General features: G+C 38.8%; 3 protein-coding genes across 8 annotated transcripts; all 3 read left to right on the top strand.

Moving 5' to 3' along the window:
- The first annotated feature begins 713 nt into the window (after positions 1 to 713).
- On the top strand, positions 714 to 10,713 carry ccna1 (cyclin A1). Its single transcript, XM_085174091.1, has 9 exons — positions 714 to 1,340; positions 6,539 to 6,685; positions 8,255 to 8,474; positions 8,564 to 8,658; positions 8,804 to 9,030; positions 9,162 to 9,366; positions 9,476 to 9,589; positions 9,699 to 9,832; positions 9,968 to 10,713. The coding sequence occupies exons 1-9, from the start codon at positions 1,338 to 1,340 to the stop codon at positions 10,017 to 10,019; spliced, it is 1,197 nt and encodes a 398-aa protein (XP_085030217.1). The 5' UTR covers positions 714 to 1,337; the 3' UTR covers positions 10,020 to 10,713.
- A 281-nt stretch (positions 10,714 to 10,994) lies between these two features.
- Positions 10,995 to 18,989, top strand: sparta (spartin a). Of its 4 annotated transcripts, none has more exons than XM_085174086.1 (8): positions 10,995 to 11,270; positions 11,480 to 12,311; positions 13,931 to 14,125; positions 14,782 to 14,938; positions 15,203 to 15,397; positions 15,500 to 15,661; positions 16,424 to 16,514; positions 17,876 to 18,989. In XM_085174086.1, the coding sequence occupies exons 2-8, from the start codon at positions 11,511 to 11,513 to the stop codon at positions 18,117 to 18,119; spliced, it is 1,845 nt and encodes a 614-aa protein (XP_085030212.1). In that variant the 5' UTR covers positions 10,995 to 11,270; positions 11,480 to 11,510; the 3' UTR covers positions 18,120 to 18,989. The 4 variants fall into 4 exon arrangements, with proteins under 4 accessions (XP_085030212.1, XP_085030214.1, XP_085030211.1 ...); XM_085174088.1 differs by lacking the exon at positions 10,995 to 11,270 and adding an exon at positions 11,271 to 11,368; XM_085174085.1 differs by lacking the exon at positions 10,995 to 11,270 and having other exon boundaries at positions 11,277 to 12,311.
- A 72-nt stretch (positions 18,990 to 19,061) lies between these two features.
- On the top strand, positions 19,062 to 25,598 carry ccdc169 (coiled-coil domain containing 169). 3 transcript variants are annotated; one of them, XM_085174095.1, is made up of 9 exons: positions 19,062 to 19,177; positions 19,276 to 19,358; positions 19,637 to 19,747; positions 20,162 to 20,202; positions 21,288 to 21,386; positions 21,809 to 21,862; positions 22,601 to 22,677; positions 23,055 to 24,779; positions 24,882 to 25,598. In XM_085174095.1, exons 1-8 carry the CDS (start codon positions 19,101 to 19,103, stop codon positions 23,251 to 23,253), a joined length of 741 nt encoding a protein of 246 aa, XP_085030221.1. In that variant the 5' UTR covers positions 19,062 to 19,100; the 3' UTR covers positions 23,254 to 24,779; positions 24,882 to 25,598. The 3 variants fall into 3 exon arrangements, with proteins under 3 accessions (XP_085030221.1, XP_085030223.1, XP_085030222.1); XM_085174097.1 differs by lacking the exon at positions 24,882 to 25,598 and adding an exon at positions 22,003 to 22,031 and having other exon boundaries at positions 23,055 to 23,171; XM_085174096.1 differs by lacking the exons at positions 23,055 to 24,779; positions 24,882 to 25,598 and having other exon boundaries at positions 22,003 to 22,671.
- The last annotated feature ends 722 nt before the right edge of the window (positions 25,599 to 26,320 follow it).

Raw genomic sequence — 26,320 nt, 5'->3', positions numbered from 1 at the left:
AGCTCCTCCTTGTTCTCTCGGTTTTGGCCTTAAGGGAGTGGAAATCCTTCCCAGACCTCAACAGTGAGAATAGTCCATTGTTGGGGGAAAAACTGGTCAAATACACTCAGAGGCTTTTTGATGGCTTCTAAAAGCATCTGATTGAGAAATTGAAATAATTTCCCCCGGGGATCAATAAAGTATTCTGATTCTGATTCTGAAAGAAATCATCAAAATCCCACAAATTGCTATGACATCCATGTCCATGATGACTGAAAGTAAACTTCTGACCACACATGGTTGTGTGATCAGGCCTGTACAGCTTCAGGTGTTTCACCAAATGCTGCTTGATGGAGTCAGCAGATTTAAACAGTGACCCAGATAAATGTCGTCTTTACTTTCTGCTGTCACATTGTTCCTGCATCCTTTACCAGGCTTCCCATGTTTTAGCACATGAGTGAGAGAAGACACAACGTTAATATAATATAATATAATATAATATAATATAATATAATATAATATAATATAATATTTATAGTTGTGAAAATAAAAGTAAGTAAATAGATTTTGTACGCAAAACTTTACACAAGTTAGGGTTAATTAGTGTACATATTTTTGTAACACCCATAACTTTATAGATGATGAATATGGTAAGAAAGTGAATTTAAAAATAATATTTAACATTATTCATAAAGCAGAAGAGGGGAAAAGGCCAAGTGAGATTCTCTCTCAAGCAGTTTTTTCAGCATGTTATAAAATGATAAAGTCCTACGGTTCACAGAAATAATCTTTTCTTTTTCTTCTTTTCCCTTTTTTGGCAATGACTATTTATATGTGGAGTATGGCGAAGAGTATTAATAACTTATACATGCCACTTTAATGAGCGGCAGCCTTCCTGTTCAATAATTCTCCTACAGCCCCTGCAGCACCTGTAGATTTAATAAAACACACCAAACACAACTCATTTTCTCGCCTCAGGGCAACAGTTAAGATTGATCTATATGTACAGTCGAAGTTGTGAAGATTTCAAATAAAACTAATCAATCACGGGAAAATATTGAGAGGATAAATCCAGTAACCCATGTGACGTTGACCGTCGGCGGTTGCGTTCTGCCACGTGATTGGACAGAGACTCAGGAGGAAATAGCTGATTTTCGAGGCAAACTTCGCCGAAAGAAAGTAAAAAAAAAAAAAACCCTGCTACACCCAGAAACCTGCTTCAAGTCACGCGAAGAGATCCAGAGGGCGCTGTTTGTACAGATTAGTAACAACCAAGTCAGCGGCAGCTGTCGATTCTCCGACTGGCTCGGTGGTGGTGACGTTGAAACGCTAAACTGCTAACTACACTGATCCTGATCATGGTGAGTTTACAGTTAGGAACAAATACACTAAAAAGTACATGTAACCATGAGCGGGCAGTGGTCTGTGATACATCGGGGTGATGCACTGTGTTTTCACAGTGCAACATCCTGTTTTCCTTGATTTTTTTTCTGACTGATTCCTTCTGCTAATTTTTAGTAACCATGGCAATGTGAGACCATAATTGCACCGGGAATATTCATAGTACCGTGCAGGTCCTGAGTCACCCCTGATTCCTGGATATTTTTCCTCCAATGATCCAGACTTTCTTGTATTTTTTAAGTGGTCTTGAGCAGTAGCTCTCCAGGCTTTCTAAAGAGCTTTCACAGTGTTTTTTTTTTCACCCATTTTCTGTCCGGTCCGAGTAATGTTTTTGTTTTCTTCGGGTTTCTTTTATTTATTTGTTTGTTTTATAAGGCACTTAACACTGACACGAATGATTAAAGCTTAAAAATAATATATCAATGTTGCATCTACAACAACTTAGCAAATAAACAATTTTTAATATCATACTTAAAAAGGCTGACACAAAAACATCGTAATTTGTTCTGCTTTTTGCCTAAGAATAAAGGTGTTTATAGCAAACATTGATTTTTAGTCGAAAATTTTGAAATGTATCCTGCATTTCCATGTATGTTTGCACATTTCAATAAATCTGTCCTCCAAAAAACCTTCTTTTTTTCATTTTTCTAAAATATAAAGAAAGGAAGGATGGCTCAAGACTTTTCACACCACTGTAAATGATTCTTTATTTCATTTTTAGAAAATATGAAAACAATGCATACTAATCTTTCCTTACTGAAAGATAGATTAAAAACATGCCTTTTTAAAAAATAGAATTACTGAAAAGACACTGTGTTCGCACTCTTAGTGAATGGTAACTTTTATACTTTTTAACATCCTAATAGTGGATTATGCTTCTGAAGTCACAGAAAGTTGCTTCTGTTCATCTGGACATTGCATTTTCAGTGGGAGAAACTTTTCCCCACTCATCCGAGTGACTTCTTCAGTCTTAGCTGACTCCAGGTTTTCCCACCCTTCTGAACAGTGCATGCACTGACTAACAATGGGCTGTGAGTTCAGTTTTATGACTGTATACAGTTGTCATGACCACTAATCAATGACCATGAGTTAATGTAATTAGCGAACTGTGTCCTGATATGTTAATATGGCTCCGTGGTATTTCAGGACAGGATAATGGACCCCTTCTTTCACTTCCTCCTTATGCAAAGTAGACATACTGGGTGAAACTGGGGAACTTATGGTACGCCCGTGTTTATGCCATATTTGTCTACATAGTGTGTTGATGTTTGTGACACACAACGTCTGATTATTAGATCAAAAGTAGATCAAACTTCCTTTACTGCCTGATCTCGTATTTTAAATTCAGATACATTTTGAAGAGTTTACTTATCTCAAAGTCTTTATTGGATCTGCTTTTCCTTTGATTTGAGTACATTAATGGTAAAAACAAAACTGTCTCACCTGTTCGTTTAGCAGGTGATGATTTTTGAAGCTTGGAGACCCTTAACAGAGGATTTCATTTATAGATTTAGACTCGTAATTTTTCTGCAATCTGCGACTGAATCTCGGTTCCTGTAATCTGCCATCTTACTCACGCACTAGCTTTAGGCAGACCTTGCCAAAGTGAGTAAAAATGTCATCAAGATGTCATTTGTAAGAGTTACAAACCCATTCTCTCTCACCGTAGTATTGAAAAAGGACATGCTCAGGAATACATGGTGTAACACTTTTGCAAACAGTTTTTTTTGTTGCTATGACCTCAGTTGGTGTAGATTTAAGATGACCTATGACTTTTCTCTCTTTTACCATTTTTTTTGTGTATTTTTACTTGCAGAGCTGAAAGATTCACTTTTCAACTTTTAGTTGTTTAACTCATTTAATACCAGCAGTTTTTAGTAATAGGAAACTGATCAATCCATGCATTTTTTTTTCACGTAGCTTCACCGGTCCCTGCCTCTCGTATTTGATAGCTACAGTTGTGGTTAGAAGTTTACATTTACTTATCAATGACATGAATGCCCTGCTAATTTTGGGTTTTGCCATCTTCAACCCAACAGTTTCAGTAAAAGCAATTTTAATTCTAGTATAAGCAGCACAACACTGAGCATCATCCCTGCCATACATCCTCCATCTCCTGTTTTTAGAAAAACAGGAAGTGGAGAGTGATTGGAGTCAAAATGAGCAGAAAATCTGTGACAAACTAGAATTAGTAGAGCTTTAAAAAGGGAACAGTACAAATTTTATATAGAAATTCTGATCCATGATGCCAGCAGGGACACAAATAGTAACTATATTCTACATTGGAGAAACTAAAAGGACATTCAGCTGTGGTCAGAAGTTTGAATTGACTTTTCTCTAATCCACACAGGGTCACAATTATACATAGGGGCTCAAATACATACATTCACTTAAATCTTTTTATAAGTGGTCAAAAAGTTGTACAAAGTCTTGACAAGGCCAAGAAGTGTTAACTCCTGATTAGTGATTATGGTTGACTACAACCGTTATTTTTATTTGCCAGGATAAAAAAGATTTGTTTGACAGCACTCATTGGATTGACCAATGCTCAGAACAATAGGGACATCTAAGAAACTCAGTGAAGATCTAAGAAGGAGAATTGTAGAGTTACAGAAGTTGGGAACGTCGCTAAACAATTTCTAGACACCTGCAGATTCCAAGATCATCAATTCAAACTAGACTACCGTATATACAAGTTATTCAGATGTGCCTGAAGTCTGGAAGAAGACACAAACTTCAACCTTCATGCTCATTTGAAATTTGCAAGTGCATACATGGATGACCCAAATTCCTGTTGGAGAAATGTTTTATGGCCAGAGGGGTTTAGGAATACCCTTACATTGGGAGGGGGATCTGATAAATTTGTTAAGCAATATAGGAATAAAAGCTTTAATCGTTACACTCCAAAGGCACGTCATCTCATCAGAAAAAGACTTGGCTATGTTGATCATGACTCAAAGAGGGAAGGACACTCTTGGCAGGGTTTACATTCTGGGCCAGAGAAGACAGACGGTTTGAGGAAGCAGTAAAGGAAACCAAAGCCCCCCTCTGTGAATGACCATCGTTCAAAATGGGTGTTGACTAACGACTTGAGCTTATCCACATAATCATAGACAAAGATTAAGCTATTTGGCCTCAATGACAAGTAAATGTAGTAAGGAATAATGATATGTAATTCACCAACTTCACATCAAAACATCAAGTTGGCAACATCGCTAAACAATTTCTAGACACCTGCAGATTCCAAGATCATCAATTCAAACTAGACTATTTAAGTACAAGTTATTCAGATGTGCCTGAAGTCTGGAAGAAGACACAAACTTTCACCTTCATGCTCATTTGCAAGTGCATACATGGATGACCCAAATTCCTGTTGGAGAAATGTTTTATGGCCAGAGGGGTTTAGGAATAAACCTTACATTGGGAGGGGGGTCTGATAAATTTGTTAAGCAATATAGGAATAAAAGCTTTAATCGTTACAATCCAAAGGCACGTCATCTCATCAGAAAAAGACTTGGCTATGTTGATCATGACTCAAAGAGGGAAGGACACTCTTGGCAGGGTTTACATTCTGGGCCAGAAAAGACACGGTTTGAGAAAGCAGTAAAGGAAACCAAAGCCCCCCTCTGTGAACGACCATCGTTCAAAACGGGTGTTGACTAACGACTCGAGCTTATCCACATAATCATAGACAAAGATTAAGCTATTTGGCCTCAATGACAAGTAAATGTAGTAAGGAATAATGATATGTAATTCACCAACTTTACATCAAAACATCAAGTTGGGAAGGTCGCTAAACAATTTCTAGACACCTGCAGATTCCAAGATCATCAATTCAAACTAGACTACGGTATATAAGTACAAGTTTTTCAGATGTGCCTGAAGTCTGGAAGAAGACACAAACTTTTACCTTCATGCTCATTTGAAATTTGCAAGTGCATACATGGATGACCCAAATTCCTGTTGGAGAAATGTGTTATGGCCAGAGGGGTTTAGGAATAAACCTTACATTGGGAGGGGGGTCTGATAACTTTGTTAAGCAATATAGGAATAAAAGCTTTTATCGTTACACTCCAAAGGCACGTCATCTCATCAGAAAAAAACTTGGCTATGTTGACCATGACTCAAAGAGGGAAGGACACTCTTGGCAGGGTTTATATTCTGGGCCAGAGAAGACAGACGGTTTGAGAAAGCAGTAAAGGAAACCAAAGCCCCCATCTGTGAACAACCATCGTTAGAAACGGGTGTTGGCTAACGACTCGAGCTTATCCACATAATCATAGACAAAGATTAAGCTATTTGGCCTCAATGACAAGTAAATGTAGTAAGGAATAATGATATGTAATTCACCAACTTCACATCAAAACAACAGTTAGATGGCTGAAGCTTGGACACAGTTGGGTGTTCCAACTGTGATCCCAAACACAAAACTGGTTTTGTAATGGATAAAGCAGGCTAAAAAGCTTCTGGAATGGCCTTCCCAAAGCCCTGACCTCAACACGACTGATAATGTGTGGCACCCTAGTTTAAATATGAACCCTACCAATTCTGACAAGAAGAGATCTACCCAGAAACTCATTGATGGCTACTAAAAGCATGTGGTTGAGCCACAACATGCTAAGAGACATTTAACCAAAGAGACACTTATACCATAGGTTAGTGGGGTGTGTATGTATATTTTAAAGCCTGTGTGTGTACTTTTGAGCCTGTGAGAATTATAGAAAGCTATTAAAGATGCTGTACAAATATTCCACCCTGTTAAAAGAGCAGTTGAAAGTAATAATTAAAAGCCCAAAGTGACCATGACTTTGATGCACATGATGAATGTGTATAAACTTCTGACTAAAACTGTAGTTGATCTCCCTTATATGATTTTTTTTATGTGATAGTTTTATTAAAAAAACAAACCACTTCATCCACTTTAGCGCTGCGAAACCTGTAATGTGTTTTCCAACATTTCTCTAACTTAAAATCAGTCACTTGCAATCCTGTTTGGCTGCTATACTGCTTTAAAGCATTTTTAAGTAAAGTCTTCATACTTGCTTGCTGTGTTTGCCAATGTATACAGGAAATTGACAGAGACCTGATAATCATTATAATCTTTCTGGATAAAAAAGCATATTTTTTACTTGTTCTTTTCCAATGTCTTTGTTTAAAGATGAACTTTAGCAAAAGTCAACGCAGTCGAGCCAGCAAAGAAAATATGGCACCCTCAGCCAGAGTAGATACACTGCAGAGGTCCAAACAGCGGACGGTGCTTGGTGTGTTGTCAGAAAATGAACTGCGAGGTCGATCCCTCAGCCAGGTAGGTGACAGAGAAAAAACACTCCCCACCGCTGTTAACGTGACTATCATGTTAGCTTGTCTATGTTGGTTCTCAGTCATCTAGGACAAAGTAAACGTTTCAGCTTTCATTTAAGAGGCTTCATCATTTGATATTCAACCTCTAATGGAGATTGTGTCATTGGATTTCATCCCGAAGGTCGCTGAGCTACTATTGTCACATGAGCCCGGTACAGAATTACTGTAGCAATTACTGTATTTACTCAAATATGGGTACATGTTTGTACCCATATTTGAGCCAACATACTGGTCTTGTCTGAGAAGCCAGAAATTAATCAAGCATAAGATTTAACATCTAAAATGGATTTTTCTGTTCAGGAATGCAAGTAAATAATTTTAGTTTGGCTTCGTAATCACATCATTTTCCTGCTTTTTTGTAAAACAGTAAAATTGAAAATGAACTGTTCATCAAAATAACAGTAATAATTATATTTTATACTTAAAATTGTCATTCTGATTAAAGAGCTTATGTGTATTGGTAGATTAATATTACAGAAACCAAGTTTAAATCTAAAGTGAAAATTAAAACTAGATACAAAAAACTAAAAAGCAGACCTTTGAAAAAAAGTTAAATTGCAATTATTCTGTGAACCTGGAAAACTAAGTAAAATAAATGATAATAAATAGTGTTTTTTTTTTTTTTAATCAGAAAGCCTCATGAGGCTTTGATAGCTGTGTTTATTGAGACTGTGGATGACTGTGTCAACTGCTTTCAAAAAGTTATGGGTCGTTATTGTAATGTATTTACTGATGTCCTTAAATCTTGTCTCTGGCATGTGCCCACCATAAAAAAGAGAATTACTAACAACTAAAACTAAGAAAATAGGAACTAAGCTGAAACGAGCAAACTCACTTTGGAAACTAATTCAAACTAAACTGACTTGAAGCAAAATGTTAAAATGAAATAAAAATTAAGACTAGAAATTAATTTGAAAAGTGTTTTTGGTCATTATCAATACTGCTGATTTAGGGTGAATAAAAGCTTAGATCAGTGCCAGATCATCAACACAAGACTCCATTAGATTGATCAAAGGAGAAAGGAAACTCTCGCTAATGTTCACAATGTCTGGACTGAGAAAACAGACGGTTTGAGAAAGGTGTAAAGGAGGCCTTTGTCCACTGTGAACGACCATCGTTGAAAACGGGTGGTGGTTGACGACTCTCTATACAGACTTTTGAAGCTTTCTCAGGAGTTTCAGCTGCCAATCAAGTTGCCTCAGGTAATTTTAACAAATCAAACGATGATGAATGGGACAATGGTAGACAGAGGCTTCACCCTTTGTCCCCAGTCTCAGTAATGATCAACGCCCCTTTTTCATACCTTCACTTATGTGTCGACCCAATAGTAGGTCAGCGACTCTCAGGACCAAGTCTCACTGGGGTTTAAATATCTGGAAGCTCTCCCCTCTGTTATTTCAAAACTGAACAAGACTCTTGGAGGAGAGAGGAAACATCTCGACAAACCCAGCAAATCCAGCTCTCTTCTTTTTAAGAAACCAAGGCCATCATGTTCGGTTATTATCATTTTCAGGGTGGCCAGTGTTCCAAACACAGCTCAACCTCAGAAAGCTCTCAACTCAACTGTCTGGGCTGCCCTTCCAGCTCCAGCTTAGATGTGTACGTTGAAGAGGCTCGCGAAGTTGTCCTTGCGGCTTCTGGCGAAGAAGTTGTCGGATACCGTTCTTACCAAGATGAGGAAACCAATGCCCTGCACAATGAAGATATGGCAATCATGCTGGAGCTGAGTTCAAGTGAGTATGACAGATTAAAAAATAATCTACCAAGCAAACATGTTGTTTTTTCCTCTTTCCTTAATGCTCATTACTTTTTACTTTTATAGGTCCATGCCAGGATGCTTCTACGCCTTCTGAATCTGAGGAGGTGTTTTGTCTGGAGTATGCAGGAGATATTCACCAGCACTTGAGGAATAATGAGGTTTGAATTTTTTGTTTGTATGTTTGGTTATTTTTATTTATTTCTTTGCCCAGTGACCTCCATAATTTCTTTCAACCTTATTGTAATGTAACTGTGACGTGTTGTTCTTCAGTTCACTATATAATGTTTTGGCTTCTGATTGCAGATTAAATTCAGGCCAAGGCCAAAGTATTTAGAGAGACACCCAGAGATCACGGATGACATGCGCGTCGTTCTGGTGGACTGGATGGCTGAGGTGGCGAAGGAATTTGAACTTCAAACTGAAACTCTTCATCTTGCTATCAATTACTTGGACCGATTTCTCTCCCTCATTGGAAATGTGAAACGAGGCAAGCTGCAGCTGGTTGGCACGGCTGCCTTAGTGATTGCTGCGTAAGTCACTGTTTGTTTCTAATGATCAATGCTTTTTTTCCCCTTTTCTTTTTTGCTAATAGTCTGTGGTAATAGTCAACCTTACATATAACATGCCATCTGATCTGCTACTCTTTTTTTTTTTTTTTTAGAAAATATGAGGAGAAGTCACCTCCTAAACTCGACCAGTTTGTGTTCATCACAGACAACACCTACACTAAGAAAGAGCTGGTCCGGATGGAGCAAGCATTTCTTAGTGTGCTGGGCTTCAACTTGGCGGCACCCACCATAAACTCGTTCCTTCACCTTTTCATGGCCATCGAGTCTGTCTGTCCCAACACCAAAAACCTGGCCCTGGTGAGTAAATTGAACCACTTAACAACAGTCAGGCCAAATGCCTTTAAGGAATATGGATATGATTTTCTATTTTTATTTATTGTATTTTTTTTTTATTTCTGCTTTCTAGTATGTGGCGGAGTTAAGCCTGCTGGAAATGGATCCATTTCTACAGTACAGCCCATCTATGGTTGCTGCTGCAGCCTACTGCCTAGCTTCCTACACCATAAATACGTCTTTATGGGTAAGTTTGATATTTTATTTGGTTAATCTAATTTTATTGAAATTCCTTAAGAAATTAGGAAACAAAATGTGACTTTTAACCTGTGTTTTTCTACTTCTACTTTCTCTAGCCCGACTCTTTAGTGGCTTTTAGCGGATACACGATGGCTGAAATTTCCCCCTGCCTGATTCACCTGTACAAGCTATACGCCAGCGCAAAGAGTCGCCCACTACAAGGCATCAGACAAAAGTACAAAAATTCAAAGTAAGGAATGGTTTATGTATTTTAAAATTCAAACCACTTTAAAAACAACTATGATAAGATGAAAGCCTGTCATGTGCAGTTTTGCATGTCTTGTTTTCTGTCTTTCCTTATGATGTTTTCTGTCTCCGTTTACAGGTACTGTGGCGTTTCATGGATGACTCCCCCTGCTTTTTTGTTTTTCCCGTGACTCACTGCTACACCCATCTGACACAATGAAATGAAGAACAAAACAAACAAACAAGCAAGCAAAGTGGCATTTGCTGCCAAGATTATTCATACAAGCCGATCTGGACATTTTTTTTTTAAAATTTATGCAGATGAAAATAACCTGATGATCCAGATATCTGCAATACATGTAATAAGCCATGTCTGATATTTTTGGAGTTGTTTTGCATGAAAATGTCTGTTTTCTGGTAAGATGCCGTAGTTAGGTAACCTCAGAAGGTTTCCTGCATCACACACTATTGTCTTTTCATGCAGAATATTTGCTTTTTACATTTGTATATGTTTGCTGTGTGTGCTTTTTAAACTTTTATTAACTTTTTTTTCTACAGCACTTGTACATGTGCAATACATACTTGCAAACACAAACCGCAAGATTTATGTTAACACAGAAAACGATTTGCATTAAAACAAACTGCCTTTTAAGCCTGAACTAAGGCACCATTCTGCGCAGTTAATGTAAAAGTGAAGTAAAAGCCACTTTTTATATGTACATGGTGGCAGTGGGAAAAGTTTTGGAAGGTAGTATTTAGTGGTAGTTTACTAGAATTATGTGTCATGACTGATTGAAAAATGTTTTTAGACGGTATGAACTTTTCAATAAAAGTTCATAGTTTCACAAGAGTTTTTGTCACTGTGTTTTATTTCTTCTTCTGAATGAAATTCCTAATGCATTTAAATTGCAATGTTTAAATACTGTGCATTAAATTGTAAATTAAATTTCACATCGGGATTTTCGGCGTTTTTAATTTGTCATGTAAAAATGACATCTTAATTTTTAACGGTATAATTAAACGATATATAAAAGTCCGTGATTTGGGTGTCTAAACGGCTTTATCGTCATCATCATTCAGACAGGATTGACATATGTTTCGTAGATTTTAGACTGGCAAGGCATCTACAACAGTTAAAAGACGGGCAATCGGTTTGGAGTTTACTTTGAAAGGACTGTCCGGAAGGCGTTTTTTTTCTCGCGCCTATCCCGCTTACTTGCGCGAGGTTGGTGGAGCGCGAGAAGACGCTGCAGAGTTAAGAGAAAACTGATATGAGGAGGGGGGTTTCAAACCTGAATGTCAGTAGAACACTCGAGGATTCAAATAACGACTCTTTGAAGCATTTTCTTTTTTTGGCAGTAATTGAAGTTCAGTTTCCTAGTAGTCTCCCAGTGATGTGTGGGAAAGCTTTAGAAAGCTCGCACGCAGGTCTTGTTGTTCAGGTAAAACCTGCCGTTTAACCTCTCTGCTGGCAACAGCTGCCAATAGCAGTTACATTGCTGAGATTTTTCTCACGTAACTCATAAACGCTGCTGTCAGAGTACGTAAGCTCTGAATTAGTGCCACTGACTACATTTTCTTTCTAGAACAGGTACTATACACTATACACACACAGAAGAGAGCTAACAAGCTTTCATTATCCCCTCTCTAGTTTTCTTGCGCCCTTTCCTCAGTGGTAGGCGATGGGTGAACCTGCTGAATTACTGCTCATCAGGGACCAGTATGAGCTGGCGTTTCATTCTTTGAGTCGTGGACTGGCTGCAGAAGAGGCAGAAAAAAGAGCCGAGGCCCTCGAGTGTTACAGGAAGGGTCGGCTACACCTCACTCAGGGACTGGAGGTTCCCACTGGAGGGCAGCGGCAGCAGGGAGCGAACTGGGACACAGCCCGGCAGCTTCAACAGAAGATGAGGGATACTTTAAAGACAATTGAGAACCACCTTTCTGACCTGGAAACATCTCAGCTTACTATAACAGCAAACCAGAGAGACCAGCTGTTGAAGGATCTTTCTGCTCCCCAACTTTATCCAGACCTGGCACCAAACGGCCAGCCTCCCCAAAGCTCTGTCCACCATCTCTACCCCACCATACCTGCTACTACCCACAACATTGTCCCAACCCCCAACACAGTCCCTGTCAGTCCTGCGTCCCCTCCTGCTCCAGACACACTCCCTGCAGTGGTTTCAAAAACTATAGCCATGGCCAGTCCAGCAGAGCAGCCTCCAGCATACACACCACAGCCCACAGATGGGCACCGTATTCTGGCTTATGCTCCTGTTGAAGGTGGCTTTTGTCCAGGAAGACAGACTGGAGCAGTAGCAGGAGAAAATGGAACTGAACTGCTGTGCATCCCTTCCGGGGTGCAGCTGTTTTTTGTGGCACCAAACGGGCAAGTCAGCTCACTCTCCTCTCCAGGCTACCTTCGCATCATTGTGGTGGACAGTCAGCAGGATTCCCCTGCTGAAAAACCTGCAGTGTTTTTACATGTAAGTATATTTGTTGTCAAGTGTATGTTAACCTGTGAGAGTGTGTATTTTAGAATTTTAGAAGCATTTTTATTTTGGGCGTGTGTCCTGAAGAGCAAGCTGCTGTGACGCCAGGGGAATTGTTTTCTTCTCTTTGAGAAGCCTTTCATAACTCTGAGTCAAAGAAATGTTCCTCTTACAAACGATGACGTGTTTTTGACACATTCCTTAACCACTTAAAACAAAAGAGAAGTTCCCTACAATAATAAATACACCTTTTAAATGTATTTTTTAATGTACAAGTCGAACAAGACAGTGTGGGACTCATGTTTCATATTATAATTTATGCTATATGCAAGGTTTACGTAATTTATACTTACTTTTTATAGTAATGTAGTGTGAGAAAATTAAAAGGTGCCACTTTTATTAGTAAATTATGGTATTATGGTACAGTTTATGGATATGTTTAGTTCAACAATAAGTATGTGTTTCTACAAAATGTTGGAACTGAGTGCTAAAAAGGCAGTGTTGTTAACTGATTTCTTACACCTTTTTTTTTAGCAACAAATGGTGGATTAGATGTATTTATTTTCTGAAAAAAGGCCTTTAACATTTTTTTAAAATATTAAAATAGTTACATATAAATTTTTAATCATGCCACCAATTGATAGATTGCCCAAATGCTTCACCCTCAGCTTCCAATCCCATCATTGTTGTTACACTAAAACAGCAATGTTGCAGATGAAATTGGTTGCTGAAGTACAAATGCTTATTATTTATTAGACTGTTAAATTAATAGCATGTTACTGTTGCTAGTTTGTAACAGTTTCATTTGAGACTTATTATAGCTTGTTCATCTATAGAACAGATATTAGTTTCTTAATCTTTCCTGTGCAACAGTGTGACTTTATCTACTTTATATCCATTCATATCCTTTTTACTTTGTGCTTTCTGGCAACCTTCTGTGTGATGGCTTTTGTATTGAGTTTATATAAAATACCAATCTATTCTGGCACCTTTACAAAGCCTGTATTATGCTGTGCTGTAAACTGCACTGCAACCCATGACTCTTGTTTCCCACCCAACCAGGCTGGTAGGCTGCTCCTGTATTCTGTCCTTGCTTTGTTTTGGGCCAAGACAATGGTCCCATTAACAGATGACTCTGCACTTCTGTTGTATTGCTGTTCAGTGTCCTGTGCCCTCACAGGGGTCATGTTATCAGCCGGCATACCAGTGGTACGATGCAGCAAGTGTCTGCATTTTGCCTCAGTTGAGAAGTGACATTAATCCTGAATCCTTAAACCCTACAACGTGTCTATAAACAGACGAGAGGACATTGTAAATACTTGGAAATGAGAGTACAGTTTTATACTCAAAAGAGAAAAAGAAAGCAAGAACCCTCGGGAAACCCTTTAAACCAAATCTTATAATATCTTCCAGTGAAGTTATTTGATGAAATAAATTGCATATGGGACATATTCCCCCTCATGGAAACAAACACTCAGCAGATGTTGTCATTTCTCACTCTCTGTGTCATATTAAAGATTTCAGGTTTCTGTTATAAACAGCAGATGTGGATCTAATTCCAAGGACTCTTAACATTCATCACCTACATATTTTAATGTCATTGTGTTTTCCAGGTATGCGATTGGATGTACCCACTGACAAAAGACACCCCAGTGCTGCTGGCTAACTCCGGGATCTTTATGTTCCCTGACTCCTTGGCAGAGATGCCAGGGTGCTATGCGGGTATAGTGTTGTCTTCTGAACTGCCTCCTGCAGACCTGCAGACTTTTCAGGACCTCCTGTCGCAGCTTGCTGAATTCAGGATCCAGGTCAGCTTTTACTTCCTTTTGGAAACAAATGCAAGGGTGTGTATGTGTTGGAGCACCTTGTAGGTAGTAGCTCCTGGTGGCGCCTTGGAAATTTTATACATACATATACTGTCAATTTGCTAACTAGTACAGGGAAGATGAAGCTTTTTGAGGCCTGCTATTTATTTGTGCCCAAAAATGATCATTGGGTATGTGAGGGTGTAATGATTTGATCTCTCCATTTTTACCTGTCTTATTGTCTCTATCACAAAGGTTAGCTGTAAAACTACTCAAAACTGTCAAACTGAATTAAAAGCCTTGTGAAACTCTACATTCAAAGCAGTTTGTTATATTGTGTCCATGCATGTAAACAATCCCTGATTTAATACCTGGAAACAATGCAAAACAAACTCACTGTCTTAGTGAGTTGTCTTAGTAAAAGCATTAATTGAACCTTTTTGTGGAAACTGAAAACTCATGTTGTGGCTGGTTTAAGTTGTTACACTAGATATACTAGAAACACATTTTTCTTTGACACTTCTTTGACACAGGAGGAATGAAGTGGTTGTGTCATGTTGTAGGTAAAAAAATAGTCCATGCCAACTCTGTTTGGGCGTACCTTTTTTTTTCTTTTCTTAAAGCAACCCACCCACCGTTTTTGTCCTTTAACTTAACAGGGTCCAGAGGGCACAGAGTCAGAGGTAATCAACTTGAGTACGAAAGTCCCCCTTAATCCCACAAAAGAGCAAGTAGAACCGACTACATCAGCAGGAGAGCAAGAAAAACTACCACTTCCTGGATGGAGTGAGAAGATGGGTCAAGGAATCTTGACAGGTGAGTTTATAAGCAAGGGTCCTAATGAAGGGGAAAAATAACTTGTATATATCCCTTCAAAGTGTTGTATTGAATACTTATACATTAGACATCCCTCTGTATTAAAAAAAATGCCCACTAGTGGGTGTTGTTTATCTTTGTAATGCCCTTCAGTGCTTCAAAGAAAATGTTGTTGAAATAGCTTTCATATAGTTGTATTAGAAATTTTTTAAATGACAGTTTCTTTGCTGTTGTACATTCACCATCTCAAATATATCTCCATAGGAGCGCTTCGGTTGAGTGATTCACTGATAAAAGGAGCAGAAGCTACTGGTAGGGCCATTCACAAAGGAGCAGCCAAGATTCGAGACCAACTCACACCTGAAGAGACTCCTTCAGAGGTCAGCCCCAGTACCACCAAACGGCTGGAGATGGCTAGAAAGGCCACTGGGGGTGCTGTTCGAGTCAGCCAGTTCTTGGGTGAGCACTGCTTTGAAATAATCCAAGACAACATGTTTTTAATTCATGGAATCTCTGAACTCTACTTCCAAAATAATAATGATCACCTTTCTGTATCTTTAGTGAATGGTGTAGGCACAGTGGCAGAAAAACTGGCAGAAAAGATGGCACCTCATGTGAAGAAACATGGTGCAAAACTGGTTCCAGAAGCTTTGAAGAAGAAAGAAGACGGCCAAGCTTCCAAAATGGATGGAGCCAAGTTTGTAGCGGTCAGCACTGTGCATGGTATGTACACGACTTCAGGATGTTCACAACAAGGTTACAGTGCAGTAAAAAAAAGTACTGAAATGAGTAGACTTGTTTCACATTTACAAAAAAAATCCCATCCTGATGATTCTCAAGATTTATGGAAAAATATTCTGTGAATTGATGAGACAATTTTTTGGAAGGTTTGAATCCCCTTGTCTGCCATAAAGCTAACATAGCATTAGTAAAAAGAAGATCATACTATTAGTCAAACATGGTGGTGGTAGTGTGATGGTCTGGAGGCTGGTTTGATGCTTCAGGACCTGGAGAACTTGATGGAAATCAATTATGCCCTGTATTAGAAAATCTTGAAGGAGAATATCAGGCCATCAGTTCACATCCTGAAGCAGAACCGTGTTTGAGTTATGCAGCAGGACAGTGACCTGAAACTCACCAGCAAGTCCACGTCTGAATGATTAAAAAAAAAAAACCAAATAAATGTCTTGAAGTGCCATAGTGAAAGTCTGAACTTAAAGCTAACACAACCAGTTATTAGGTTTAGAGGGCATTTACTTATCTTTGTCCAATATTAAAATTTGATTGATGATCTGAAACAACACCTGTGTGACAAATATGCAAAAACTCAAGGAGAGGGCAGATGTTTCTTCAAGACACTAAATGTTAATCAGTTAAAAAATTGTGCATAAACTGATACAATTCTCATATCATCACTAGCACTAACTCTATCACATTGAAGTTCTAAAGTATAAGGTTTCTAAAATCGGTGATATTTTGAACTAGGTTTGGCTACCATTTGGTCCAGTCTGGAGACTGGAGCAAAACTTGTTGGAAAAAGTGTGGCAGCAGAGACGGTCTCAACTATCACTTACAAGTAAGTTCATATATTTTAATTCATTTATGCTTTAGTATCATGAGTGGATTAATGTTAGCTTTTGTTTCCATCTTGTTTCTGAACCTGTTTGGTCATTTTAAACATCAGTACCAAGCTGGATCAGAAACCAGTCTGATTCTTACCTACTTTGCCTCTTTCTTCTTGGTATGGTGGTGCTCTGACCTGCTTTTCACACCTATTTCTTTTCAGATTTAGGGGCTTAGAGAATCTTTTAAACTTGTCCAGAAACATATGACTGCACAGCGGACTAAAGGAAAAGGCTTGTAAACTAACAGGTGTACCTGCTCAACCCTTTAATGCACACAGCAGTAAACTGTCAACAAGATAAATACAACACAACATAATGCGGAACTAACTTTGGCATTGACCTATGAACTATGGCATTTCTTAGTCATACATGTCAGACACAGAAAGTATGTGTTTTGGTTTCTGTTTTGACTCTTTGTAATTTAAAACCTTGCCTAAACAGGATACGTAACAGATTGGGTTTTTCCTTTGCTCTAGCCCCATAAATGCAACACTGCTTTTTATGCTTCATGTCTAATTCCCCCTGTGTGTTATGCAAAGAACAGTAATGGCTTTGAAAACATAGGTGACCTACACTCAGTGATATGCCTGAACACCTCCTGTGTAGACAAATACATCCCTGGAGTTGGTGCTACTGGGCTAATGTTCTGTTTGAGCTGTGGCTTCTGTGTAAATGGTAAATGGCCTGTATTTGTATAGCGCTTTTACTAGTCCCCCCTAGGGACCCCAAAGCGCTTTACACACCCAGTCATCCACCCATTCACACACTGGTGGAGGCAAGCTACAGTTGTAGCTACAGCTGCCCTGGGGCAGACTGACAGAGGCGAGGCTGCCATACTGCGCCATCGGTAGGCGGTAGGTGAAGTGTCTTGCCCAAGGACACAACGACTGTCCGAGCCGGGGCTCAAGAGTTGGGAGTTCGCCTTGTAATCGGAAGGTTTACAAGGCGAACTCCCAACTCTTGAGCCACGATCGCCCCAATATTTATATTGTGTCTATTGTGCATAGACACAATATAAATATCAGGTGTCTTTCTGGGTCTGTCCATGTTACTGTTACATGTCAGCTTGTGCTGGGTGGTGATGCTTATGCTCTTCATACTATTTATCTGTAGATATTTTCCATGGTTTGTTGTTAATAAACAGCTATAAATAATGATATGACTGTGTTTTCCTAATTCTTTTGTCTTTTTATGTGAATGACTGTAGTAAACAAACTTGCCCCAGATTTCAATTCACATGCTCATTAAATTTTCTTCCATCACACAACTCTACCACCATTTCTGTAACCTCACCACATTAATTGTGGTGAAGGTATGGCAACAATGCAGGCGAAGCCACAAACACTGGTCTCCAGTCGGTGATCAACATTGGCGTGACTGCAAACAACATCGATAATGTAGGCATCAAAGCCTTTTTCAAGAAGGCCGGCAAGTGCACGGCCAAGGAATTGGCTGGAAAATCAAGTGAAGAGAAAAAGTTGCAGAAGGAAGTACAAGAGGATGAGGCTGAGGCAAAAAATGTACAGAAGAACAAGGAAGAAGAGAAGAAAAAATAGATTTCCAGTGCGTCTTAATGCCTTCCTGCATGTTTTATCTTTGATAGGGATCTTATGAAAAAGACCTTTCAGTTCTTTGCCATATTTTGTCATGTCCATGTGAACATACTAGAATTAATTTAACACTGAATGAAGTTTTGCTTCCAATTTTAACTTATTTAAGTCTGTTTCATTTGTATACAGATATTAAGATATTCATGTTATATGTACAGATAGTCTTCAGCCTTGTAATGTATGTATTCTTTTACTAATGTGATTAAAGGTTTTTATGATTTTTAGGCGCATTTAAGCATGAGATGAATTTATAAAATGTCTGTCAGGAAAACAGAAAAGCAACAAACCAAAAACTCCTGCGCCCTTATCGACGTTTCCTGATAAGCCGGTGCTGTGCCAAAAAAAAAGAAAAAAAAAAAAGGTCGTCTGCCAAAAACTGCTCGTATTTAAACTATGAATAACTTGTTGGTCTATAACATGTGAAACATATGTCACATGTATCCCTCGTGGAGGATATCAAGTCATCTTGAGCCACAAACAACATTCGTGTAACAAGGTAGAAGCCGCGGTCAGTTTTTGGCAGTGACTTCTATATATCCTTTATTTTTACAGTTATAAAAATCTGGTTGATATTAAAAATGTGTTTTTAAGAGTAATCTGGCCAAGAGGATAGCAAATATTGCAACAATAGTTCTGTAAACATACTTAAAGTGGACAAAAAGGACCGGATTGGTTATAATGTAAGTACAATAGAGGGAGTTATAAAGATACTTAAAAAAACATCTAATTTTAAAATTTGATATATAACCCCTTTGTAAACCCTGTTCACGGAAGTCTCTCTACCAAGATAAGTAAAGATATTCCACATAAAAAAAACACACGGAAACATTGGAAATCAGTTTTTGGCACGCGATCACTTTTTGGCACAACACCGGAAACGGCGGTTTCCGTAGAAACCCAAACAAAGCTTAGATTTTTTTCAGAAACATGGCTAAAGCTAGCGAGGACTGTAAATACGGTTTGGCACGGCTGCAGGTAGAACTGGAAAAGGAGAGGGGGATGAAGTAAGTCTGAAATAACAACAGAAAGACCTTTTTTGTTTGTTTAAATAAATGTTAACTTACACACTGCAAGAATAGTATAATTTAGTTCTTGGTCGTAGAGAAATGCTTGAAGAGTCAGTGTCTGATCTGCGGAGTACCATGAGTGAACTACAAGAAAGACTGCACAGTGTTGATGGGGAAGGTAAGCAAAATTAAAGTGACTGGTAGAATTGGTTGGTCAATTGGTTGATTAAATATCCGTGCTAAAGAGCGCTTGAACAGGTGTAATAAACTGTCTAGTGAGTGTATGTGTTTAAATGTATGTTAGCTTGAGTACTGTTTACCACATGACATTACATTAGGACCTCCAGAAAAAGAAAAAAAAGGTCAGACATGGTTCTCTTTTTGTTGTTGGTAATGTCTTCAGTCCTCAAAAGGACTATATTATGATGGTTTTCTATGTTTCTGCTGATGTATCAGGAAATGAGTGGAGGACAAGGTATGAGACACAGGTAGAGCTAAATGGGCAGTTGGAACGGCAGAGCTCACTCATCCGTGAGAGACTGGAAGACATAAGAGGAAACCCTGTGGGTAAGTTCTCAGGCTTTCAAAAAACTTGACAGTGAAAGCACGTTCATTATGTAGCAGTTTTTTCACAAGTGTTTGTAAGTAACCACACTATACCTCTGTGGATAGTGTGGTTATCTTTCTCCAGATCAAGAGTAGTGTCATCTGCAAAAACTCTTTTAAATACATGAGCTCAACATTTCCAATACATGAAGCATTTGTGATGATGATGCTCGTGTAAAATAGGCAACTTGGAAGGAAAATATTTTTTTGCATCTTTTAAATGATTAAAATGCATAATTTTTCAATTAAACTCTCTTTTTCCATTTAGTGCAATAAATAAGACAAGATGGAATACTTCCACCCATCTCGAGAAGTTTCTTTTTTCAGTATTATGCATGCACACATAATACTCAAATGCTCTTGTCTTTTTTGCAGACCGACTGGCTTCTATTCGGTCGTATGAGGACATGCCAGTGGTGAGCGCAAATGTTCATTTTCCACTGAGGGTTTGTCTTTATCAATTTTGTTAAATTTGATATTTTTTTCCAAGGACAGTTTGACAAAGCGAGAGGGAGCTGCAAGTGTTAGACAGAAGCACGCGCCACAAGATAGAGCCAGAGATACAGAATCGGTTAAAGAGAGTGGACAGCACAGGCAGGACTGTTTGGCCAGCTGCTCTCTATTCTCCTGCTGATGCAGGATGAATAAGCCAGAGTTTAATCACAGCGCTGTAATCACAGGATTACAAACCATGGGAGAGTAATACACACTAATTACAATACTTTAAGGCAAACCAAAGGTTGCACAATACAGTCTAAATATGTGTGTATTTCTTAGAGCAGTGCTAACAGATGCTTATTAGTGTAACCAAGGAAACAATATTGCATACTGGAAGTCTTTAGACAAACTGAGCATGACAGTATGAGAGAGTGAGCATGTGAGAGGAATGTTATCACGACACTGTTAATATGAAGGTAAATGAAAGTGTTCTGGTAAAGTAAGCAATACAAGAGCATGCTACCATGTCTAAAGCTCTAAAGAATGAGGCTAAGAATATTTCTGATTAGTGATCTCAGTGCCTCAAATGCATCCTCTTAGTGCCATACAACTCTAACACAATTAATGATTAGGAAGAAAGAAATGTGATCTAACCAAGTAGAAATGAACACTTGGCTGATCCAAAGACATCAGACTGATATTCAGAGAGTGGTACTCATAGATTTCAAGTATTGCAACCTAAAACACTCTGCTCTCAGGTGCACAATGAAAAGACTGTTCCAAACCTAGAAAATTGCAAAGGTCTTACTGGTCTTTTCTGGGCTATAAATCTTACCATTTCAGAGGGCTAATGTGTTTATATGGTTATTAAAATATGTATGAGCTCAGTCCATTTTTGTACTCATGTTTTCTGCATTAACGATGCTGTTATTGTTTGATCCCGCGAGGCAGCACAGTGCAATTCAAGAAAAAATTGATTGGTAATTCAGCAGCGTGACACCCTCGTCCTCTGTGGCCTCTTTGTTGTGATTTGTTTCTAATTAACGGGAACGCTTTGGCACAGGAAACACTGAGACAACGTCTGAAGCTCTTGACCGGGGAGAAATCTGACCTCCAGAGTCAGCTAATGGATTGTCATCTTCAAATTGAACAAGAAGGAAAGGTGTGACTCCTAGCTGTCCCTTTTGACATAGAACAGTGAGAGGGATTGTTTGAGGCCACAACGTCTGCTGTTCTACTTTTGTTTTTGTTTTTTTAAATTTCTTAGACAAGCAGCTTTAGTTTTTTCCAGGTAATAAATAGTTTACTTGTGAGTAGCCACCATTAGCAGTGGATTGAGAAAGATTTGGTTTTGTTTATTGTTCTGCTCAACAAAGAGAGAGATATTCGCTGAATGCTGGTTTAGCAAACGGCACGTGCAGTCAGTAATCCCTGTTGCTAATTAACATTGAAGACTTGAGAAGTGCACACACAAACATACACACATTTTACCCACGGGCAGATAGATTATTGCCTGATAGAACAAGCGTGGCTCATGAATACAAATTTGTGACGGTATATCTCGCTGTTTTTTCCAAATTTCAGGCTTTTCATAAAACCAATGATGAAAGGCGGGCATACCTGTCAGAAATTGCTAAGGTAAGCAGTCACAATCTTAAGCAAATACCCGTTAACGACTAATCCTTGACTGCTAAACACATGCTCTGGTAAGTGTTACAGTAAGTGTTATACTTCTAATGACATACTCTGCATGCTGTGTTTCTGCTTTTTTCATGCAGCTCTCATTTATTCTCCTGTTATATAACAGGTCAGTCTGCTCAGGCAAAAAAGGGAGTCAAGGACTTTTCTTTGTATGTTGCAACAAAACAGGTTTCTGCAGAGCGCAAGCTGAAGTGAAACTGAGTTCACTGTGTTTTAGAGACACAGTCTCTAAAACACAGATGTAAAGCTGCAGTTACTGCAGCTTTACATCATGTGTCTACAGCAGGGATGTCAAACTCTTTTACATCATGGGCCACATATAGCACACTCTAATCTTAAGTGGGCCAGACCAGAAAAGTACATTTAACTGAAGATTTAATCACTGAGATGTCTTTAATGTACAAAAATGTCAGTTTAATGGTGCATTTACGATTTTCTTCATAATAATGTGTAACATTACAGAAAAAGGTTCTGGTAGCTCATTGACTGCCCACCTGTAAAACTGATGAAAATAAAGTTAAAAGTTCAAAATCTATGCACTTCTTCAAATTTTTCAAAGCCTTCCAGTGAGCCAGATTTGAGACTTTACTGGGCCAATTCCTGCCCACGGACCTTTTGTTTGACACTCCTGGTCTAGAGTGGACTTGAATTACTAATCGGTATCTTCTCCTACAGCTGTCATCTACCCATGAACCTCAAAGAAGACAGTACTTTGCACAGCCACAGAGGGCACCAGAGAGCAAACAAATGAGGTCTGTGAAGCACAAGGCCCACAAATTATGGACAAAATAACATAAACTGCAGCGCAATAACATGCTTTATAGAATGAATACAGAATGAGCTTCAAGTTTTTATTTTTATGGTGTTTGGCTTAATTCGGATTTCACTTATTAATTTGGGAGGAAGCAATACATGTGTCACTGAAATCAATTTTCCCTCGACTCCTTAACTGTGTATTCATGCTTGACAAACAATTCATGCTGTAAATAAATAAGTAAATTCTGACATTTTCTAAGGCTATTATTGACATAATGACTGTTATATAAAGCCACTGACATTGTTGTTTTAATCAAAGCAATTTTGGTAGATATAAATTGTACTTTTCTCCCTTTCATCTCCTGTTGCTTAGAGGGAAGCAGACTGTCAGGAAGGCAGAGGCTGATTCTAAGAAAGGAAAAGAGGGAGGAGAAGAAGATGGTGGCGAGGCCTTTGTGAAAGAAAGAGGAGGAGGTGATGGTGGAAGAATAGCAGAGAGAAAAGAAGAGAAGAAATTACAAAGGAAAAGCAGGTTACCCACGCTTAAGCACAACCTGAAGCACGATCTGTAACCCAAACTTAGTCATGTTGCTTTTGGTTATGCTTTAGTTCACATTGCAACTGATTATGTTGAAATACTGCAGTTTCTACACTAACCAGCCACTTAATTAGGTACACTTTGTACTGTCCAGTACTCAGCTGGACCTCCTTTTTCTTTAAGAGCTGCCATAATTCTTTATGGTATTGATTCAACAACATGCTAGAATAATTCCTCACAGATTTTGGTCCTTTTTGCATCATGCAGAGGCTGTACATTTGTTGGCTGCACATCCATGATCTAAATATCCCATTTCACCACAACTCAAAGTTGCTGTACTGGATTGAGATCTGGTGATTGTTGAAGACATTTGAGTAAAATTTGAGGTGATTTGAGCTTTGTGACATGATGCAGTGTCTTGCTGCAAGCAGCCATCAGAAGATGGGTACACATAGATGGTCATAAACAGATTATTAGCAACAACACTCAGGCAGGCTGTGGTGTTTAAACAATACAGCGCCGATACTAATTGACCCAACGTGTGCCAAGAAAATATCTCCCACACCATTACACCTCCTCCAGCAGCCTGAACTGCTGATAAAAGGTATGATGGATCCATGCTTTCAAATTGTTTATACCAAATTCTGATGCTGCCAGCTAAATGTTTCAGTGGCAAGACTCATTTTGCCAGACGACATTTTTCCTATCTTCTGTTGTCCAATTTTTGTGAGCCCTTTTTCAATTCAGTTAAATTTTATTTATATAGTGCTCAGTCATCACAAGGCACTTTATATTGTAAGGTTGAGAGCCCACAGTAATACAGAGAAAACCCAAAGAATCAGAAGGAACCCCCATCAGAACCAATTTTGAGGGAGGGGCAACCACCTGCAGCAGCTGGTTGGGGGTGAGGGGAGGGAGACAGGACAAAAGACACAGTGTGGAGAAGAGCCAGAGATTAATAATGACTAATGATTAAAAGTAAAGTGGTGGATAAACACATAATGAGCAAGAACAGGTGAATGAATGAGAATTGCTCAGTGAATCATGGGAATCCCCCAGCAATCTAAGCCTATTGCAATGCTGCAGTGGGAGGATTCAGGGTCACCTCAAAAAGTTTAAAGCCTGATCTTAAAAGCAGAGAGGGTGTCTGTCACCAAAACAAAATCAGAACCGCAAGTAAGATAGCAGTCTGAGTGCTCTATATGGTATTATGAGGTCTTTGATATGAGATGGACCTTTAGATTTGATTCGGGATTTAACATGGAGCCAATTAAGAGGACCTAAAATGGGAGAAATACTGTCTTTCTCTTGTCAGGACTCTTGATGCAGCATTTTAGATCAGCCAAAGGCTTTTTAGGGAGTTTTTAGGACATCCTGATAATAATGAATTACAGTAGTCCGGCCTAGAATTAGTTTTTCCAGCATTACTCTGACACAGGATGTTTCTAATTTTAGAGATGTTGTGCAAATGCAAGGAAGCAGTCCTACATATTTGTTTAATATGCATATTGAAGGACACATCCTGGCCAAAAATAGCAAGTAATGGCATACTGAGGTGCGGTATTCTACTTCAGTAGCTCGTCTACTTCAGTAGCTCGTCTACTTCAGTAGCTCGTCTACTTCAGTAGCTCGTCTACTTCAGTAGCTCGTCTACTTCAGTAGCTCGTCTACTTCAGTAGCTCGTCTACTTCAAGGTTCAACGTGTTGCGTGTTCAGAGATGCTCTTCTGGTTATTTGAGTTACTGTTGCCTTCAATTTGAAGAAGTCCATTCTCCTCGGACCTTTGGCATCAACAAGACATTTTCAACCTGAGAACTGCTACTCATTGGATATTTTCTCTTTTTCTGACCATTCTCTGTAAACTCTCAAGATGGTTGTGTGGGAAGATCCCAGTAGATCGGCAGTTTCTGAAATACTCTCTGGCACAAACAACCAGGCCACATTCAAAGTCACTGAAACCACCTTTATTCCCCATTCTGATGCTCAATTTGAACTTTGGCAGATCAATTTGATCATGTCCACATGCCTAAATGCTTTGAATTGCTGTTGTGTGATTGGCTGATTGAATATTTGTGTTAACAAGCAGTTCAGCTGGCGTACTTAATAACATGAATGTGAATGTATTTCGTTTTTTTCTGTCCATTTGCTGCAGTTGGTATTGTGTTTTTATTTTTGTATTTTTTTTTTTCATTTGATAAAGTAACCACAGTATTAACCTGATGTCAAGCTATAAAAGGCTACATTCACAACAAAGTGTGCTTAGTGTTTTCTTACGTGTTTCTTTGAACAAGGAGATAAATTATTTAAAAAGAGAAATGTTTCAAATATGGGTTTTTAAACTTTTGTGGCTAAGGCCTTTATTTCAGGACAGGAAACAAGCTGAAGGCTTTGAGTCTAGTGTGCTACAAGCCTGCCAAGTTGAACATTTCTTGTGTCACTGCAGTTTTTTTTAACACCTCCTACGATTCACATTACGTATGCAGCACCACATCACCGCTCTCGCTGTTTGTAGTTTCTCCACAGAGCAAACAGTCACCCATGTCCCACCTACTGACCACCTTTTCAAATGTGGGTGTCAGAAAACTATCGATATGAGATGAAGTAGTGAATAGGAAAAAAAAAAAACAACCCAAAAAACAAACACCAGGAGTACTGCTTCAGTTGTATTTGTGAAACGTGTAGGATGGTTTTAGTTCTTCTCAGCCTTGCTGAATTACACTGAATTAAAACAAAATCACAAAGCGGACAACATGGTGCCATAGGCATAAATTGTATAGTTTAATTTTTTTGTCCTGTCCCTGTAAATCCTCTGATAAGTATCGCCTGATGAGCTCGAGTCCTAATGCTTCAATTTCCACGGGAGGAATTTGTTTATTGAGCTGGTATTTACTTTTTGATATGGCTGACTTGGTGTACGCTTCTAAGTGCGATCCACAACAGCTTGTTTATCTTAGATTCTGACTTCATTTAGACATAGCCAGTTCACATCGCCTCATGAAACACTGAGCACATTTGCAGCGTACCACTCTCTCCTTCTAACTAGTCTTCTGCCATCTCAATTTCACGTATAAGCTTTTTTTATTTATTACAACTCAATGCAT

The sequence above is a fragment of the Neolamprologus multifasciatus genome, chromosome 10, assembly GCF_963576455.1.
Source record: "Neolamprologus multifasciatus chromosome 10, fNeoMul1.2, whole genome shotgun sequence".
NCBI classification, from domain to species: Eukaryota; Metazoa; Chordata; class Actinopteri; order Cichliformes; family Cichlidae; genus Neolamprologus; species Neolamprologus multifasciatus.
Note: the sequence above shows the minus strand (reverse complement) of the source record. Positions and strands in the feature narration are given on the sequence as shown.